This window comes from Rhinolophus sinicus, linkage group LG02, assembly GCF_036562045.2.
Source record: "Rhinolophus sinicus isolate RSC01 linkage group LG02, ASM3656204v1, whole genome shotgun sequence".
NCBI classification, from domain to species: Eukaryota; Metazoa; Chordata; class Mammalia; order Chiroptera; family Rhinolophidae; genus Rhinolophus; species Rhinolophus sinicus.
In genome coordinates, this window is record NC_133752.1 from 96,447,768 (window position 1) to 96,466,962 (window position 19,195).

Genomic DNA, 19,195 nt, shown 5'->3' on the forward strand with positions numbered 1-19,195 from the left:
AATGGAACCAAATAATTCTACTCTCATTTTTATTTATTTATTTTCTCTTTTTTCATTAGTTCTACTCTTATAATGAGTTATTTTTTAAAGTATTTTTTGTAAATATATATATATATATATATATATATATATATATTTTTTTTTTTTTTTTTTTTTTTTTCCACACAAGAGAAGTCCAATGAAATTAAAGTAAGCTTCAATGTAAAAGTTATAAAAGCTTTGGAAAAAGTAAATTCTCCACAGAGGAAGAAAGCTGAAGAAGCACATCACACAATAGAATATTAAAGCTCCAGGCATTAATTGTTTTTTAAAAATCATTTAAATCGCTTATTGAAATTAGTATCTATTTTCAGACCAAAAATAATTGAAACCATAATGCAGACTGAAACAGATATCAAAGTTAAGTCTGAATGACGAAAAATTATCTTTACTTCTCTTCAATGATTAATAGATTGCCACGGGAAAATGAATTTATTGAGCAAAAGTTAGCAATTATGGATCCACTAAGGTACAAAATAAGCAGAAGGAGTAATACACACCAAATTCAGGCTTATGTTTACCTCTGGGGGAATAGAATAGGGAAAAAATGGTATAAAAGGACCTTAATTATACTTACAATCATTTACGTCATGGGGGGTGTGGGGGGGAAGATGCTGAAATGTTTAGAGGACAAAGAGAGATGGCAAATATTTGAAAGGTACATTTTCCCCTATATTTTATGTTTGCCTGAAATATTTCATAACTAGTTTTTATTGATGAAAACAGGCTTCTAATTTTTAGTTTGCGGGTTGAGTTTGCTGATGACACACAAAATTTTCTTAGGAGCCTAATGGAGACACATTGCCTAACATCAAAAATCCATGTATGATACATGCATCCCACATAGTAAATAATTAAGCAGAGTTCAATTTAAGAAGACAAATATGACAGATTATTAGGTACTTTTTTTCCTTTGGCAAGGGCAGAAGCACTAAGTTAAAAATACACATATATGTGCCAGCTTATTAAATCTAGGTTTCCCCCAAATTTCTATTTAAGATGCTTTCACTTGTAGAGTGATGGCCAGTACTTTAAAATTATATCTCCCAAGTCTCCAGTCTTCAGGTACAATAATTATCACACGCTTCAGACCCCAAATTCCAATAATCTCTGGACACTGTCATTAGAATGTCAGCTGTCAGGTCTCAATCACATTATGTCTGATTTTCAAGTAGTATCAAATGGAACAAAATAAAATAGGAAAATCTGGTAAATAAAAAAAGCAGACCATGTTCTAACTTAATCATGAAAAACTTTCTTTTACCCCATACCCATCTATTTTTTTCTTTTTTTACTTTTTATTGTGGAAAACGTCCTGCATGCACAAAAGCAGAAAAAAATAGCAAAATAAACCCTCATGAATGCAATTTAAATAATCATGAAAAATTTGTCACCTTGTTTAATTTACACTATTCTTTTTTGCCTACAAAAAAATTTTTTAAAGTTATTTTCTTTTTCTTTAATTTAAGTGTGTTTTCCCAGGACCCATCTGCTCCAAGGTCAAGTAGTTGTTTCAACCTAGTTGTGGAGGGCGCAGCTCACAGTGAACTATGTGGGGATCGATCGGCAACCTTGTTGTTAAGAGCCCCGTGCTCTAACCAACTGAGCTAACCGGCCGCCCCCCCTAAAAAAAATTTTTTTAAAAGCAAATCCCAGATAGCATGTCTATTTATTTATAAGTACTTTAAATACTTCAGTATGCATTATTAAAAAGTAATTACTTTTTCTGAAAGGAAAGATAACAAAATCCTTCCATGGTTCTCCAGAGTATGTAGTATTCAGCACAAGGTAGATAACATAAACTGACAACAAACCCAATCTTTCTAAATGCTGACTTAATGCTTAATGTTATTAAGAAAAAACAGTATGTCATGACATAGAGATGATAGCACCAATAGCTATGAAATACATTTAGAAAGGTTTCACGTGCAAAATCACATTAGAACACTAAATTAAGTTCCCAGTGGAATGCTAAGCCTATTCAATGAGTTCATATATGCGAGAGAACATAACCTGCATGAAAATCTCCAGTAGAACAGTGCCTGGCATACAGTGAATTCTCAATAAATACTTACTGCTGACTGGTTCAAATTACAGCCCTGGAAAATCCCAACAGTAAAATTGCCCCAAATCAACTTGGAGATTTGTTTCCGGAACAAAGCCATTGTTCTGCAACTGATCTGTACAATATCCCTTAAACAGCAAAAAGGAAATGCTGGGACTTAATCGTAATTTGGGGGCAATACCACTAGGTGTCAGACGTGAATCAAATTGTCTGGCAAGATCAACTACCTCTGCAAGAAAGACTCTGGAAGGGTGTTATTCATTTAGCAAATATTTACTAAGTTCTGACCACGTGCCAGGTGCCGATTATCCTAAAATGAACAAAACAGTCCCGGGGTCCTCCTTCAGGCGTACTTGCAGTTTTTCTCTCTCTAAAGTTCCAGAAATTTCACAAACTATGTATCATGCCTAGAATCATAGCCCTGTTATTCCTGTTGTGCTAGATTTTCATTTCTCTGCAAACCCATAAAAATCTGTTACAGTGCTCTAAGCACCATCTCTGACTTCACCACCCCTCCATCCCTTAACCCACTCACCTTGCTCCTAGACTCTACCAAGACCTTCCATTCCCTTTGGCCTTCTCTATTCTCCAAGACTATCCATCTCCTTCCAGAAAAATCACTTTCTTTCTTACTAAGGTTACCCATGGATCAATATTTCAACAAAATTCACCAACAACCTCAACTTCCTTTCCCCCTTGACCTTTCAAAGCATTCAGATCGCCAATCTGCAACTGTGGAGAATTCTAACCATATGCCGCCTGCTCTTGTTGTTGGGCTGCTATTTCTGCTGAATAAAACTGCAAAACCCATTGATATAGTTTCCCAGACACTCCTCACTGAAGTCTCTTGCTTGTATTTCAATTCCCATTCCCTCAAGGTTGCTGTTTCAAACATCTAACAACCTCTTTGAACTTGCTATGCCATTCAAACTTCCTCACACTATTTGGATAAACTTGTCTCTTCGGTATTCATACTTCACTCTATCTCAATTGCTGTAGCCTCAGGTTTTAAAAAAAACTTGGCCCGTCCTTACTTTCTGTAGTCCTATCTCAGGTGAGAATTTAGTTACCATCTGTCTTCGGGACCTTGCTCTCCTAACTGATCTCTTGTCATGTGTAAAGCCTCAGTCAATCTCTATTCTTCTCTCCAGATCCCAAAGACATACATGTTCCCACAACTTAAAGAGCAAAACTTCTCCCTATCCTTCTACATGGCTATCATCTCTCTTTCTCTGTCCCTTCATTTTCATACTTCTCCCACGAATAGCCTGTACTCACTTATCCTCATTTCTTCCATTTTAATTCAGGGTTTCTCAGACACCAACAAAACGGCCCACTCACCCCACTCTATCCTCACTGAGGTTCACTGCTTTATGTTTCATCCCACTAATATTTGATTTCCTCATCCCTTCTGTCCACTCTAACGAAACTTTTTTCTCAGTAACTTTACCAATTTGCTACTTGTCAGGTCCGGTCCAACAGTATCTTTTCCGCCCCCATCCTAATGAATTCCCTATGGCAAATGACAAGTTATCCACTTCCCCTTAAAATTATCACCTCGAAATTAGCAAGTCCCCAACTCCTCCTGGGTGTCCTCCTACTTTCCAAAACTTATTCTCAGATTTCCTTTCTGATTCTCCTTCCTCGAACCATCTCTTAGATGTCATGTTCCCTAGAGTCCTATATTTATCCTATACATTTTCATGCTTTCTGTATATGGTTTCATGTATGCCTAGAACTTCATTATAACATACATAAATAATGATGACTTCCAGACCTATTTTCAATCCCCACCTCTCCCTAGGAGCTCCACATTTAAATTTTTCCACTAAGTACTAAATATTCTACAGGCATCGGAAATGCAACTTATCCCAAACTAAACTCATTTCCCCAGAGGAAGGGGGTGGATATGTTTCCTCTCCAGTACCCCTCAATTAATGGCACGTACAGCTACCCACTCATTCATGCCAGAAAAGCTAAGCATAATCCTCCACAAGCCATCCTTAACTGGTGACATATGATCCATCCCCGAGTCCCACCTCCAAATCTGGGCAAATATAACTTTGAAACATTGCTGAAATCTGTTCTGGAATGCTGCTTTTCCTTCTTCCTGATAAAGTCCTATCCAATGTCAATAGCAGGCCCCTTCCCTGGTGGTTAAGACGATTCCCTCTGTGCTATGACCCTGCGATACCTGGACACACCGCTATCTTTGCACATCTGTAATTATTTTGCACTTTCATCTTCCACCACAGTGGGAGCTTGTTGAAGCCAGAGCCTGTATCATAGATATTTATTAAAGCACACATGCCAGGAACTGTTCTGGGTTTTAATTTTAAAAGTAATAAACAAAATAAAGTTCCTGCTCTACATTCCAACTGAGGCAGGAAAGTGTTCAACAGAAAGAAGGGGTATAAAAGATGGTGATAAGTGCTACGGAGAATAATAAGCAGAGTGAGAAGGGAGGCAGAATGAAAGGCAGGGCTGTAACACTATTTTGATGAAATGGTCAGGGAAGTCCTCTCTAACAGGTGACATCTGAACAACTATCTAAAGGAAATGAGGTTACAGGCCATATTCCTCCCTTCCCAGCAATCAGTTTAGTGAATGGCTCATGGTAGTGACTCAACAAATATTTGCTAAGTGAATGAATAAACAACAGGGAATATACTTCTAGACTTAGTGTATTTTGCATTTGTATGCAAACATTTCTATTCTGGTTTTACACCAAAAACAAAAAGTTAAACTTCAAAACAAGGGACCATAACTATTGCAATTAACTTTTCACTACCTGGAACTATGAATCACACATTTTGAATGTAGACAAGTTAGACAGCAATGGGGGGGGGGGGGGGGTCATCCAGCTAGGAGGTTTCTGTGTCAAGGTCTTAAGTTATTGAGCAGCTAAGAAAAGGTAACTAGTCTCTCTTACTTCCCTGTATCCCAACTGCTATATCCTGACCATTTTATCAAAATAGTATTACAACATAAAAAAAAAAAATCACCTAATTACAGGGTCACCTAATTACAGGGTCACCTCTGGAACAACATTTCTTATAGAGCAGTTATTTCCAGAAGACGGTCGAACATTAATATTCCAACCACATACTTTCCTTGACTTTTTCACCTTTACAGCCCTATCTGTTTAGTATCTCCACTTAGCTCTCTGAAATCTTTGATTTCATATATCTTAAAGGTTTTAGAACGCTTAAAGAGGTTTTTTAAAATCACACCTATTTTCCTAACAAAGTAATTTCATGCAATGTGTCTTTTAAAGTCTTAAATCTAACTATAGAAACTTCATTTCTGACAATGCCAACTTTAATCCAACCAAATTCCTTTCACTTTAGATTATTGTAAATATGGTTTCCTGGGACTTTTTACGTGAAGGAAATGTTTTTGTTTCCCCTCTCATCTAACTTGACCACCTTACCAGTTTATTTTACAAAACGGATGCTCAAATTCCTACTGAAGTCCAGAATCACCGTTTTTGTTGTTGCTGTTCCAGATCACACACTTAGCAGCTCTATGAAATAAGACTTCTAAATTTATTTAAAAAGTGTCACTGACACCTTGTGTTAGAAGGTGCTGATGGGAGAAAAATGAAAGAAAAGGAGGAAGGCAGTAGGGAATAGATTGCCCTCGACGCAGAGGTTCAGATACTAACACGCTAACTTTTGCAGCTTTGGGAACAGTCATTTTGGAATAGTGCCAAGTTAAGGAGGCGGTACCTCCCTTTATTCAGTACATTTACTCAACAAATATTTGAGCTCCTACTGTGTACCAAGTACTTACTAGGCACTGGAAATTCAATAATAAAAGACAGTTTCCATCCTTAATGAGCTCTGTTCTTAAAGTACCACATAAATACATATTTTTCATAAACATAATAAACAGTGGGTATGTAGGAAAATTTCACTTTGCACATTCTAATGACCAGTTTTGGATAAGAGGTATAATCACTCCCTTATTTCTGTTTCCCATATCAGATTCGTGTTGCTGCCACCAACTCCCAGAAATGGGTATTTTAGGAAGCAAAAAGTCTCTACTTGTTTACGTAGCACGAACAATCACTCAGATTAACTGTCTCTAAAATATGAGTAGGGATTTTCCAGTAGAGAATTAGGGAAAAGGTTTATCTGCATCTTTCATTCATTGTGAAACATCAAACAATCTACTCCATCTTATATAAAGTATCCTTTCAAACATGTGAAAACAACTATCACTTTCCCCCCAAGCATCTCTTTTTCAAGCAGAAGTTTCAAGTTCTTTCAATCTTTTCCAAAAATACATATCATAATTTCAAAATTTACATAATATTCTTGCCATCACTGTCCTTTATATCTGAGGCTCCTCAGTGTTTTAACCATGTCCTACTTAATCAGAAGACCCTGGAGCTCATCTTTCCCATGTTTTCACACCTGTCTAATGGAAAAGAACAACATAAGTATATTGAAGTTAACGTGCTACTAGCAACGTACAGAATCACTTATCATCTCTGTGTGCATATATGTGTGAGTATGTGTATATGTATGTGTGTATGTATATAAGCTTATACATTCTTACATTCTTACATTACACTGCCCATAATAGCAAACTACAAATAACTTGGCGATTTTTTTTTAACTTGGTGATTTTACTATAATTACATTGATAGATTATTTAAAGGTATTTTATTTTATTTATTTATTTTTAATTAAAGTTTACTGGGTTGACAGATTATTTAAAGGTATTTTAATAAGACAAATACATGAGCAGCAAATCATCCAATAAACTATCAACGTACTGGGAAATTGAGCCAGTATAAAGGAATGCTTAATTTATATTTGAAACATAGTGCATACACATATACACCTAGCTACTAGAAAATTACACCCCAAAATACTGTTAAGATCAATAATATAACATATGTCCAGGCTAGTGAACATGAGCTTCCATTTTAAGGGCTTCTCACCGAGCAGGTAGAAGAAAAAAGCCCAGTCCTGTCCAGTCAGGAATCTGTTAGGAGACTCTTCCCACACTTAAGAATAAGGTAACTAGAAATACTGCTCCCAGCAATCCAGACACTATATTGGTACTATGCAAAATGTGTGTGTGGGGTGGGGACTCAATCTCTGAGACATGGCTAGAAGCCACACTTTACATAAGATATGTAGTCCAAATCAAGAGACAGCCTGGCCTCTGGATAAAAGCAAATACCAATCCATCTGAAGAACAGCTTTTTCATCTTAGATCTCAAAGAATTTCCAGTAATAATTTTTGAAGGGCAACAAACACAAAATTGTCAAACATACACAGCAAAAAACCTACTCTGAGCTCACACAGAAAGCACAGAAAAGAGAAACAAACCCACAAAGACTCCTGATAATGAAATTACCAGACAGATTATAAAACAAGTCTGATTACCATGTTTGAAGAAATTTGAAAAATAAGCCCAAAATTGTAAAGTGGGAGTTATAGGAAGTGATCGAGCATGTAGAACCCTAAAGAACTTCTAATAATCAAAATTTTAAAGAACAGTAAAGAAGAAAACTATTGGAATATATTGAAGAAATGATCCAGAATGCAGCTAAATATACAGAGAATTTAGGAGCCATGAGGGATAGTTAAAAAAAAAAAAATCTAAACTATGTTAAATGAGACTCCAGAAGAATTAAAGAGAGCACTGAGATACAGAAGGTCACATAACACCGTGTTTCCCCAAAAATAAGACCTAGCCATACCATCAGCTCTGAGGTGTCTTTTGGAGCAAAAATTAACATAAGACCGGGGCTTATATTATATTATATTATATAAGAACCGGTCTTATATTAAAATAATTTTTGCTCCAAAAGACGCCTTAGAGCTGATGGTCCGGCTAGGTCTTATTTCCGGGGAAACACGGTATATGAGGAGACGCTGGATGAAAATTTTCTAGAACTGGTGACAGACATCCATCTACAGACACAAGAAGCTCAATGAATTCCAAACAAGAAAAATAAAAATAAATGCTCACCTATACTCATCATATGAAATGGCCAAACACCAAAGATATAAAGAAAATCTTAACAGATATTTTCCAAGCTTGCCTTCAAAGAACCAATAAATCAAAATATGACTTCTTACTAACAAGAAACCAAAAGAGAGTGAAATGTTATCTTCAATCTGCTGGAAGAAAATATCAACCTAGAATTCCTGTAGTAGCAACAATATCTTTCAAAAATGAAGGCAAATCAAAGACCTTTCAGGAAAAAAACAAAATGGAAAGAACTGCAACACAACATAAAGGTGACCTGTAGACAGGAGGGAGAAGACAAGTAGAGTTAACATGTTCTGAGATCCTTACATTGTTTCAGAGGTGAATAAAATATTAATTAACATTAGACTTTAATAAACTTGTATATTATAATTTCTAGAAAAATCATTAAAGGAATGGCAATATCTTATTTAATCTCAAAAAGAGAAAAAAGAACTATAGGAAATTCAAAATAAACAGAAATTTCGAAATAAATTAGGAGCACAAACAATAAATATATAATTAATATTAAATTTAAATAGACAAAAATTTCCAAATCCAGCTATGGGATTACAGAAAATATATGCAAATCATGTATCTGACAGTGGCCTAGTATCCAGAATATTTAAAGAACACTTACAACTAAAAACAAAAAGACAAACAATCCAATTAAAAAAATGGGCAAGGGACTTAAATAGACGTGTCTGCAAAGAAAATACACAAATGACCAACAGCACATGAAAAGATACTCAACATCATTAGTTAGTAAGGAAATGGAAAGCAAAATCATGATGAGATACCACTTCATATTCCCTAGGTTGGCTATAATACAGAAATGAAAAATAACAGGCATTGGTGAGAATGTGGAGAAACTGGAACCATCAAACATTGCTGGTGGGAATGTAAAATTGTGCAGTTGCTGTAGAAAACAGTTTGGCAACTCCTTAAAATGCTAAACATATAATTAGCATATAACACAGCAATTCCACTCTTAGATATATACCCCAAAGACTTGAAAACAGGGACTTGTATACACATGTTCATAGCAGCACTAATTACAATAGCCAAAAAGTGGAAAAGCCCAAATGTCCATCAATGGATGAACGGATAAGCACTGTGGTATATACATGTAATGGAATATTTTTCAGCCATAAAAAGAAATAAAAGTACTGATACATGGCACCCAGAAACAAACCTCAAAAACATTACACTAATTGGAAGAAACCATACAAAAAAGGTTACTATTGTATGAGTCCGTTTATATGAAACATTCAGAACAGGCAAGTCCAGAGAGACCAAAAACAGATTGGTGGTCTCCAAGGACTAAGGGGAGGGGAGGACAGCAAATGACTGCTTAATGATACTGGTTTCCTTTGGGGGTAAAGAAAATGTTTTGGAACCAGACAGATGGCAGCTGCACAACATTTCACACATGTCCTTTAATTCTGTACTAAATACTACTGAACTCTTCACTTTAAAACGGTGAATTTTATGTGAAGATTTCACCACTAAAAGAAACGTTTCTGAGATGGACCCATGATGCTATGTGTATTACATTTCAGGGCTACACCACAATTTACTTATCTATTCATATGCTGATGAATACTTAGGTCGAATCTAGTGTTTACTTATTATGAATAAAGCAGCTAGGAACATGCCTATACAAATATTTTTCCAGTAAATGTTTCGTTTACCTTTGGTAAATACCTAGGAGTGCCCTTATCATTTCATAAAAATAACTGAAAGATAATACCAAAACAAGTTATATCAGTCATAAGGTGCATAGGCATCAAAAGTATAACTGAATAAGGGCTGCTGAGTGGCTCAGTTGTTTAGAGCATGAGCTCCGAACAGCAGGGTTGCCGGTTGGATTCTCACATGGGCCAGTGAGCTACTAGATTGAAGACAATGAGCTGCAGCTGAGCTTCCGGAGGGGCAACCGGATGGCTCAGTTGGTTAGAGTGCGAGCTCTCAACTACAAGGTTGCCTGTTCAATTCCCGCATGGGATGGTGGGCTGTGCCCCCTGCAACTAAAGATTGAAAACGGCGACTGGACTTGGAGCTGAGCTGCGCCCTCCACAACTAGACTGAAGGATAACAACTTGGAGCTGATGGGCCCTGGAGAAACACACTGTTTCCCAATATTCTCCAATTAAAAAATAAAATAAAATAAAATAAAATATATATATATATATATATATATATATATATATATATAACTGAATCAAAGATGGAAATCAACTGCAAATATTAAAACAATGATGCTTCATCCTTAAGCTCAACAGACTTAAGCCAATAGGACATGTTCAATTACAAAGATAAAGAAGAAAATGAAAGAACAAGTATGAAATGCTAATACTATGTTAGCCAAAATTGTATCTGAAAGTTGAACTGGGGAATCTTTTAATACTCCTTCCTTTCAAGGGAACAGAACCCTATTTCTTACTCATTTTCAAGAATGAATTATGTGAGAGGAAAGAACTTTCTGAGAAGCCATGGTAGAAACTGAGAGGAAACTCTGGAACCGACTTGCCTGAGTTTGTTGTCCAACACTGCCACTTGCTAGTTATGTAAATGCTTCATGCCTCAGTTTCCTCATCTAAAAAATGGAAGTGATAATAATGGCCACCCCCGGAAAGTTGTTGCTGTGAGGAAAGTTGTTGTTCATGAGTTATTCCATGAAACACCTTAGAACAAACACTGCCCGGCACACCACAAGCTAGCTGCCACTGCCACCCCCACGACCGTCATTACCATCGTCGTTGTCGTTATCATCATCCCTACTTCTTAAAATATCTTCAAACAATTTCAGACACCTGTGGTTATCCTACTGAACAGTACTAAAAGCTAATAAGAATATGTAACTAATTAGAATATTTACCTAACTACCAGGGAAACTCAAATAGCTTAAACTGTCAATACAGTTAAAAACAGATCCTAAGGGGTTCAGTTAATTCAAAGACATCAGAAGAGATCCATGGAACTCAGTTAGTAACGCTACACTTTAGAAATAATGAAACATGCTTCTGACACCTTATTACCACATCATATACTTTAGACCTGCCAATAATAAGAATATCTTCCTACAACAAATTTTTGGGTCCTTATTTTAGTGTTATACTAACTTGAGGAAATAGGTTTTCAATCTATTAATGAAAATTAACTGCATAAAGTACATCCAATTTTCTCAGCTTTACAGAATTTAACTTTTCTTTATAATGAAGAGTATTTGAGCTCTAAACATAGTGGTTACTGTACACCTGCTATAAAATGATGAAATGGGCCAATTAGATTTCTCTCTCAGGAATTTGAAAGCATTATAATGAGAGAAAGGGAAAAAAGAAACCATAAGGGTTATACCTTGTACAGGTCATCTCTTGAGAAAAATCATGTATAATCAAAATTAACTGTGAAAGTCACTTAAATCATCCTATGAATACCAGAGTCTGAGTCTCTGGAAGATCAAAAGCCAAGATTTTTTTGCTGTTGTTACTCTTTGCATTTAGTAGCTTTCTAGGTCTCAATTCTAATGTCTGTGGCTCTGAAGGTATCTTTATAGCTCTTGACTTTGAATTTGGAGATGCCCTGTTGGTTTTTAGAATTAACACGTCTTTCCTGAGGTGGCCTGAGGTTTCTATTTCTTGCCACTAAAAAATTCTTGGTTATTAGAAAACTCTGGGGCAACCAGTTCGGGACCCCCTCTCGTTCCAAGAGCTACGACTCTTTACTCTTTACTTTTAATAAACTATCCTTTTTTACAAAAAAGAAAAAAAGAAAGAAAACTCTAAAGTAGGCTACAGCACTGTTAAATCAGCACTGTCAAATTTTGCAATCGCAAAATACAAATTTTTACTACTGAGAAAATTTATACAATTCTCAGTTACTTTTTTGTCTACTATTAACATGCTTGAATATAAATTTTAAAGCCAAAGTATAAATTCAACAGTTATTTAAGCACCTAATAAAATGACATAACATTTTAGAACCCTGGAAATGTCCCTACAACTAAACTGAGAGAGAAGTTTACTCATGGAAGAAGAAAAAATGGTAATTAAAAACTTTATTCTTATTTTGATTATTTATGAATTATTTTCTCCAGATATTTAAGGGACAACAGGATGTCAACCATATACCAATTATCCATAAGCAACTATTACCACCAAAAACTATTTTTCTACCTGAATGGACTTCTTGTAAGTGTTACTTACATCACAGTACAGAACACTAACCAACAATAAAGAAAAATAAATTTTAGTATATGTGCTGCCGAAGCGAGCACAAGAAAAGTAAATTTTAAAATGTAAAAGAGTATACACATATAGGATACAAGAAACAGAATAGATGGAAAAGTTGGGTAAGAAGAATAATCAGAAAATTAAATGGCAAAGAGATTCCACTCTATTGCCAAAAGGAAAGAATACCAAAACAAAACCTTTCAACTGTTTCACAGAATTGTTGGCATTATAACAGGATCTCTTAGGAGTTTGAATAAAATTCTGGCAATTATTTTCTCCCCAGCGGCTCTAGGCTTTGACTCGGATCATTACACTGGAGGCTGGAATTCTATTTCATTAAGACAAAATTCACATAAAAGGATTTTGCAATCTCAATACATTTGAAAATAAGTTTTACAAGGAAGCAAGACTATAAATAAAAATCATAACACTTAGCTGAATTAAAATAATATATGTAGTCTGCCTCTAAATAGGTTGCATTCTAAAAACTGACCTATAAAGAATTGTTCAGCAGTCAGATGTTTCTTCACACAGAATATGCTCTGGTGGCTGATCAGTTTACTTGGAATGGTATTACGAGCACTGTACTTAAGCTAACCAGTCCTCTGTGGACTAGCCTGTGACCCCCACTACCAGCTGGGCGACAAGAGGAAAACCTGGTCCTGGAAGCAAAGGCAGGCAGAGTGCTAGTAAGTCCTGAAACTCCTTGGCCTGTCCCAGTCCGCTGCTAGCCGGGTATTCAGAATTGAGGCACAAGTGATGGTTGCGCCTGTAAGATGTTCAGGGTCTCTAAACTTGGGATAGCCCTGACTTTCATGTGACTTCTCTGTCCTTAGGTATTCACAAATATGGATCAAGTTTCCTTGTTTTTAACTTTCTTAAGGCAGAGAAATGTTAGAGTTAATTCCATAACATTCTAAATATGTCCTATATTTATCTACTAATTCTTGACCTTACATAAGTCAAACTATTTTTAAAAAGATATAATTAGAACGCTCCAATCAAAAGATAGGGTGGCTGAATGGATAAGAAAACAAAACCCTTACATATGCTGCCTACAAGGGACTCACTTCAGATAGAAAGGCACACAGAGACTGAAACTAAAGGAATTGGAAAAAGATATTTCATGAAAATGGAAAGGAACAAACAAACAAAAAATGGAGGTAGCAATACTTATACCTGACAAAACAGACTTTAAAAAAAAGGCTATAACAAACAAGAAGGATCCAGTAACCCCACTTCTGGGTATTTATCTGAAGAAACCCAAAATGCTACTTCAAGGGAACGTGTGCATCCATATGTTCATTGCAGCACTGTTTACAATGGCTAAGATGTGGAGGCAGCCTGGGTGTCTGTCAATGAACAAATGGATACAGGAGGTGGTTCATATACACAGTGGAATATTGCTCATCCATGGAAGGGAATGAGTTCTTGCCGTCTGTGGCGGCATGGATGGACCTGGAAGGTACTGTGCTGAGTGGACTATGTCAGACAGAGAAACACAGATACAATGTGATTTCACTTATCTGTGGAATCTAAAAAGCAAAATAAACAAAACAGAAGTATACTCATAGATACAGAGAACATTTTGATAGTTGCCAGATGAGAGTGGGGCTGGGCGTGAGTGAGAAAGGGGAAGGAATTAAGAAATACAAATTGGTTGTTACAAAGTAGTCATGGGGATGTAGGGTATATAACATAAGGAATATAGTCAATAATACTGTATGTATGGTGTTGGATGGGTACTAGATTTATTGGGGTGATAGATGGGAGGGGTTGGGGAGCAGGGTGAAAAAGGTGAAGGAATTAAGAAGTACAAATTAGTAGTTTCAAAATAATCATGGGAATGTAAAGTAAAGCACAGGGAATATAGTCAGTAATATGGTAATAACTATGTATAGTGCCGGGAGAGTACTAGACTAGCCAGGGGGATCACTTCTTAAATTATATAAATGTCTAACCATATGCTGTACACCTAAAATTAATATAAAATAATATTGTCAAAATAAAGTATAAAAAAAGACATAACTATTTTTAGAACAAATTAAAGAAATGAGGGAGACTTAAAAATAAGTCAACAAAAGTTAAGATGGCAGAGTTAAAAAAAGATGGACTTGAGAGTTAGACACCTGATTTCAAGACACACACCTCTGTCACTCAGCTGTGTGATCTTGGGCAATATTTTACATCTTTTTCACCTCTTCTACAAAAGGGGGATATTTCCTCACATCGCACAGCATCTCAGTGAGGATAACAAAGAATAATAGCATATATTATGATGCTGGTATAGATTAAGTCCTCAATCATATGATAATTTCTACCACTCTCTAATAAAATAAAAAACCAAGCAATTCTCCTCCCAAGTATATTATAAAACAATGTTTTAGGTACTTTCATGCCTTTCATATTCTTCTCAAGAAGAAAACGTATGGTAGTTCTGGGCTTTATAAATGTCTTACTTTGATGAACCTTGCTGCACAGCTTGAATTTGTATTTTTCTTATTTTAAAGGCTTAATTTTGATGTATCTATTTTAATTCTTTTATTATTCTTTAAAATTTCTGTTAACCTAGCTTATAATTATTGTCTCCCTCAGTCTACTAGGTTCCTAATGTTAACTTTTTATTACATTTCAATTATTTACATACTTTGTTGATTTTTTCTTTTAGCTATTTTTCCTTCTAGTGGTTATTATATTGACTCTATATTTTCTTAAAATGTAACCTTTCCCTTACTTATGATTATTCCTTCATTAACAACATGAATGCCGGTAGAACAGCCAGATTAATTTAACCTGAAACTATAGCAGTAACTCCATTCAGATAGAAATTCAGTTGTAAGAGAAAATAATCGTAAGAGATCACTGGATACGTGATTTTGAATATCCATTCTTCTAAACAGTCTGAATACTGTCACTGTATCAAGCCAGACTCTCAGGAGCTGTTCAGGTGGACCACACTGTATTAGGGTCTATCACTGTAACCAAGGGTTTCTCAACAGCGGCACCATTCACATTTTGGGTTGAATAACTCTTGGTTGTGGGGTGCTGTCCTGTGCACTGTAGGATGTCCAGCAGCATCTCTGGCCTCTACCTGCTAATGCCAGTAGCACAGTACCCTGCCCCCAACTGTGACAACCAAATATGTCTACAGATGTTGCCAAGTGTCTCCTGGGGAGCAAAACTGTCCCCAGTTGAGAAGCTCTTTATACTGAATTGAACCATGGGGTTTTGAGATCAGTTTATATTAAGAGATTTGTTAAATAACAGCCATACAAAGAATGGTATTAAGGATATTATCTATTGTATTACTCTTTACTCTTTGTTTTCCATTATGAGGGCAATTGGAGAAATTTGTTTCCGACTTTAGTGTAAACAGGATGTTGTTTTTTTATGAATAGTGTGAATCCTTAACTAATCATATTTTCATTATTTTTTTTGGCCACTGGAAAAGCTCAAAAGCAAATTTACAGCCTATCTTTGATAACAGTGTAGAATCTACAGCACCCATTTATGTGTACTAAATCTCCCGAATGTCAGTTTAATTCATTTTTTTTTACCATGAACTTTTGAACCTTATTTTTCATCTTACTGTGATACATGTAATTCTGCATGTGGAGACAATCTTTTTTTTTTTAATGAGATTAGGTACAAAATAATAAATAAAACAGGTTTTAAACTGTAATATTCCCCGGTAGATCACAGGCTTCAGTCTCATTTTATCACGCCTCTCCAAATCCCCCTGGGTTAAACCTGGATCTTCTAGCTTTCCCTTACAAATGTTTTGAGTCTATTCTCTCCAGTCAAAGTATATAACTAAATCCATTCACTCAGTGAGCTATCTCAGATATGTAATCATCTGTGTAAAGTTTTCTATGTCCTTCTACATTTATTAGAAGTCTATCTCTACCTGTGGAGACCACAACACAACGGGCGTGAAATTCATCAACACATCACTCTGTAGGAAGACAGGGAGAGACAGGAGCCACATCCTCTTTTCTCTGCTGAAGCTGGTTTTGAAGCTTTCCTTTTCCCCACTAATGCCTATTTATAATCCATGCCAAGTAACATTTGGAATTCATCCTTAACTCTGGTGCATGACAGATGGTGACGCAGGAGTGCCCCATCTTGCACCACAGTGACAACTATGAAGGGTTCTACCTGGTCCTATATTGTCAGATTACTTTTGATAGTGCTGAAAGGGAACCTGTCCTCTCATTTTAACCCTTAAGACGTCATTCCAAGACCTCAAATGAGATATGGGTATTACAGAGGTTCATAAGCAGGTGAACGGATAAACAATCGGTGGTATCTCATACAAGGGAGAACTACTAAGCGTAAAAGACAGTACTGTTAGTGTTAGTTCCTATACATACAAAATGGTGAATCTCAAAACATTACACCAAGGGAAAGGCACACAAGAGGACATATTCCATTCCTAAGAAATTCTAGAAGAGGCCTAGCTAATCTATCGTTTGTGATCCCCTTGGACCAGGGAAGTGCTGACAGGAAAAAGGCACCAGGGAACTTTATGGAATGACAGAGGTTCTTTTTGATGTCATATCTTGATTGGAATGGTGGTTTCACGATTTATGCATTATCAAAATAATATATACTTAAAATAGGTGCAAATGTATTCTTGCTAAAAATGTATAACTTCAAACTAATGATGAGAAAACATCAGGCAGACCCAAATTGAAGGACATTCTATACAATAACTGACCAGTACTCTTCAAAAGTATCAAGGGCACGAAACATAGGAAAGAAGAAGCATTGTCACAGACTAGGGGAGACTAAGGGGACATGAAAACTGAACACAATGAGAAATCCTGGAACAGGAAAAGAACGCTAGTAGAAAAACTGGTAAAATCCAAATAAAGTCTGTAGTTTAGGTAATAGTATCATACCAAAGCTAATTTCTTAGTGTTAATTATACCATGGTTATGTAAGCTTTCAACATTAGGGGAAGTTGAATGAAGGATATGCAAAAACTCTCTGTACTGTTTTGGTAACTTTTTTAAAAGTCTAAAATTATCTAAAAACAAAAGTTTTTAAAATGGGTGCATTTTATTGTGTATAAATTTTAACTCATTAAAATTCATATAAAATTAAAACAAAAGAAAATGGGAGTTATTAACAACTAACCCTATCTCCAGCATGATTGTCCTTTTAAGCAAATTAAATGTAATGTTTAAATCCAACAGTAAGACTAACTACAAGAACCAAAACTCTCTACTTTTCAATATTTGAGTCAATAAATTGAGTAGATAAAACATACAGCATTTCTTACCTAAAAGAACCACTAAATTTAAAAGACTACTAATTGAATAAAAATCTCAGAATTACTTTCCTCAAAATCATATATCCCCCCCATAAACACTAATATATAATTAACAATAAAATCACATCTTCAAATTATGATACAATGAATTCATAAAATTTTGAAATCTACAGTAAAAATATTTAATTTCAATGACTCTCACATCTAAGAACTGTTATATACAAGGTCAGACAATTAAGTTCACGAACTTGTTGCAGTCTGTTGCTAACCTGTTTTGATATCAGAGGGATTATTCATTATGAACTTGTACTAACTGGACAAACAGTTAACCAAGTTTACTATTTGCAAGTGCTGAAATGCTGCATGAAAAAGTTAAACGAAAACGACCTGACCTTTTCGCCAACAATTCATGGCTCTTGCATCACTACAATGCACCAGCTCACATGGTACTGTCTGTGAGGGAGTTTTGAGCCAGTAAACAAATAACTGTATTGGAACACCCTCCCTACTCACCTGATCTGGCCCCAATGACTTCTTTCTTTACCCAAAGACAAAGGAAATATTAGGAGGAAGACATTTTGATGACATTCAAGACATCAAGGGTAATATGACAACAGCTCTGATGGCCATTCCATAAAAAGAGTTCCAAAATTGCTTTGAAGGGTGGACTAGGTGCTGGCATCGGTGCATAGCTTCCCAAGGGGAGTACTTCGAAGGTGACCACAGTGATATTCAACAATGAGGTATGTAGCACTTTTTCTAGGATGAGTTCACGAACTTAATTGTCAGGCCTTGTATTTGGGTTCTAAAAGCTATACCACCTCATTTAATATTAAAGAACAGAAAGACATCAATAGAAAAATAATTCAGAGAAAAATTAAAACTTTTAGAGCATACCTCCTTTGTTGCCATTTTCTTCATCCTACAAAATAAAAAGAATGTATATCCATATATGAATACATATTTATAAACCATAGTGAAATCACAGCAAGACTCAGTCCAATTCAAATTGCCCTCCCCAGAACGTGCCAACTACAATCTCATTAACAGTGTCTCTTGCCAGGGGCTGAAACCTTCATAAACAGAGATGGGAAGTCTGTGAGCGAAGCCAATTTCAAGGGAGGACATCGGGAGTTCAGTTTTCAACACTGAGTGTGAGATGTCTGAGAGAGACGCCCAACTGGAGGCTATCAAAGTAGGCATCTGGAGAGCTGAACCTAGAACTTGGGAGAGAGGGCCAGGCCAGTCATCACTTACTGTACTCTAACAAAATGTGCCTTTAGGGGTTTCTACAGGACCCAGAACTGTCTTTATATAAATTGACTAGCTCCAAATTGCTACCTATTTAACGTCTGTATTCCATGTTGAGGTTTATCTATTTGGTTGCTTTTCACTGTTATCAGGCTGTCCTGCTCCCATGCTATCCACGTTTGGCTGGGAAATTAGAAAAGCGACTTTGAAAAACTTGTCTAAAAATATATTTATTCAAATTATTTGTTGAGCCCCTATCATACAAAAGCTACAATGTACTATAGAAAGAAAAAAAGACATTTAATGAAGAAGAGCTGATAATTTATTATATT

At 35.8% G+C, this 19,195-nt stretch overlaps 1 protein-coding gene across 1 annotated transcript in view; it reads right to left on the reverse strand.

The window, feature by feature from the left end:
* ARHGAP21 (Rho GTPase activating protein 21) overlaps positions 1-19,195 on the reverse strand; it is a 117,364-nt gene that overhangs the window by 53,068 nt on the left and 45,101 nt on the right. Inside the window, 1 exon segment of the mRNA XM_074324927.1 lies at positions 18,510-18,534. Within this exon segment, the coding sequence (XP_074181028.1) occupies positions 18,510-18,534 (25 nt within the window).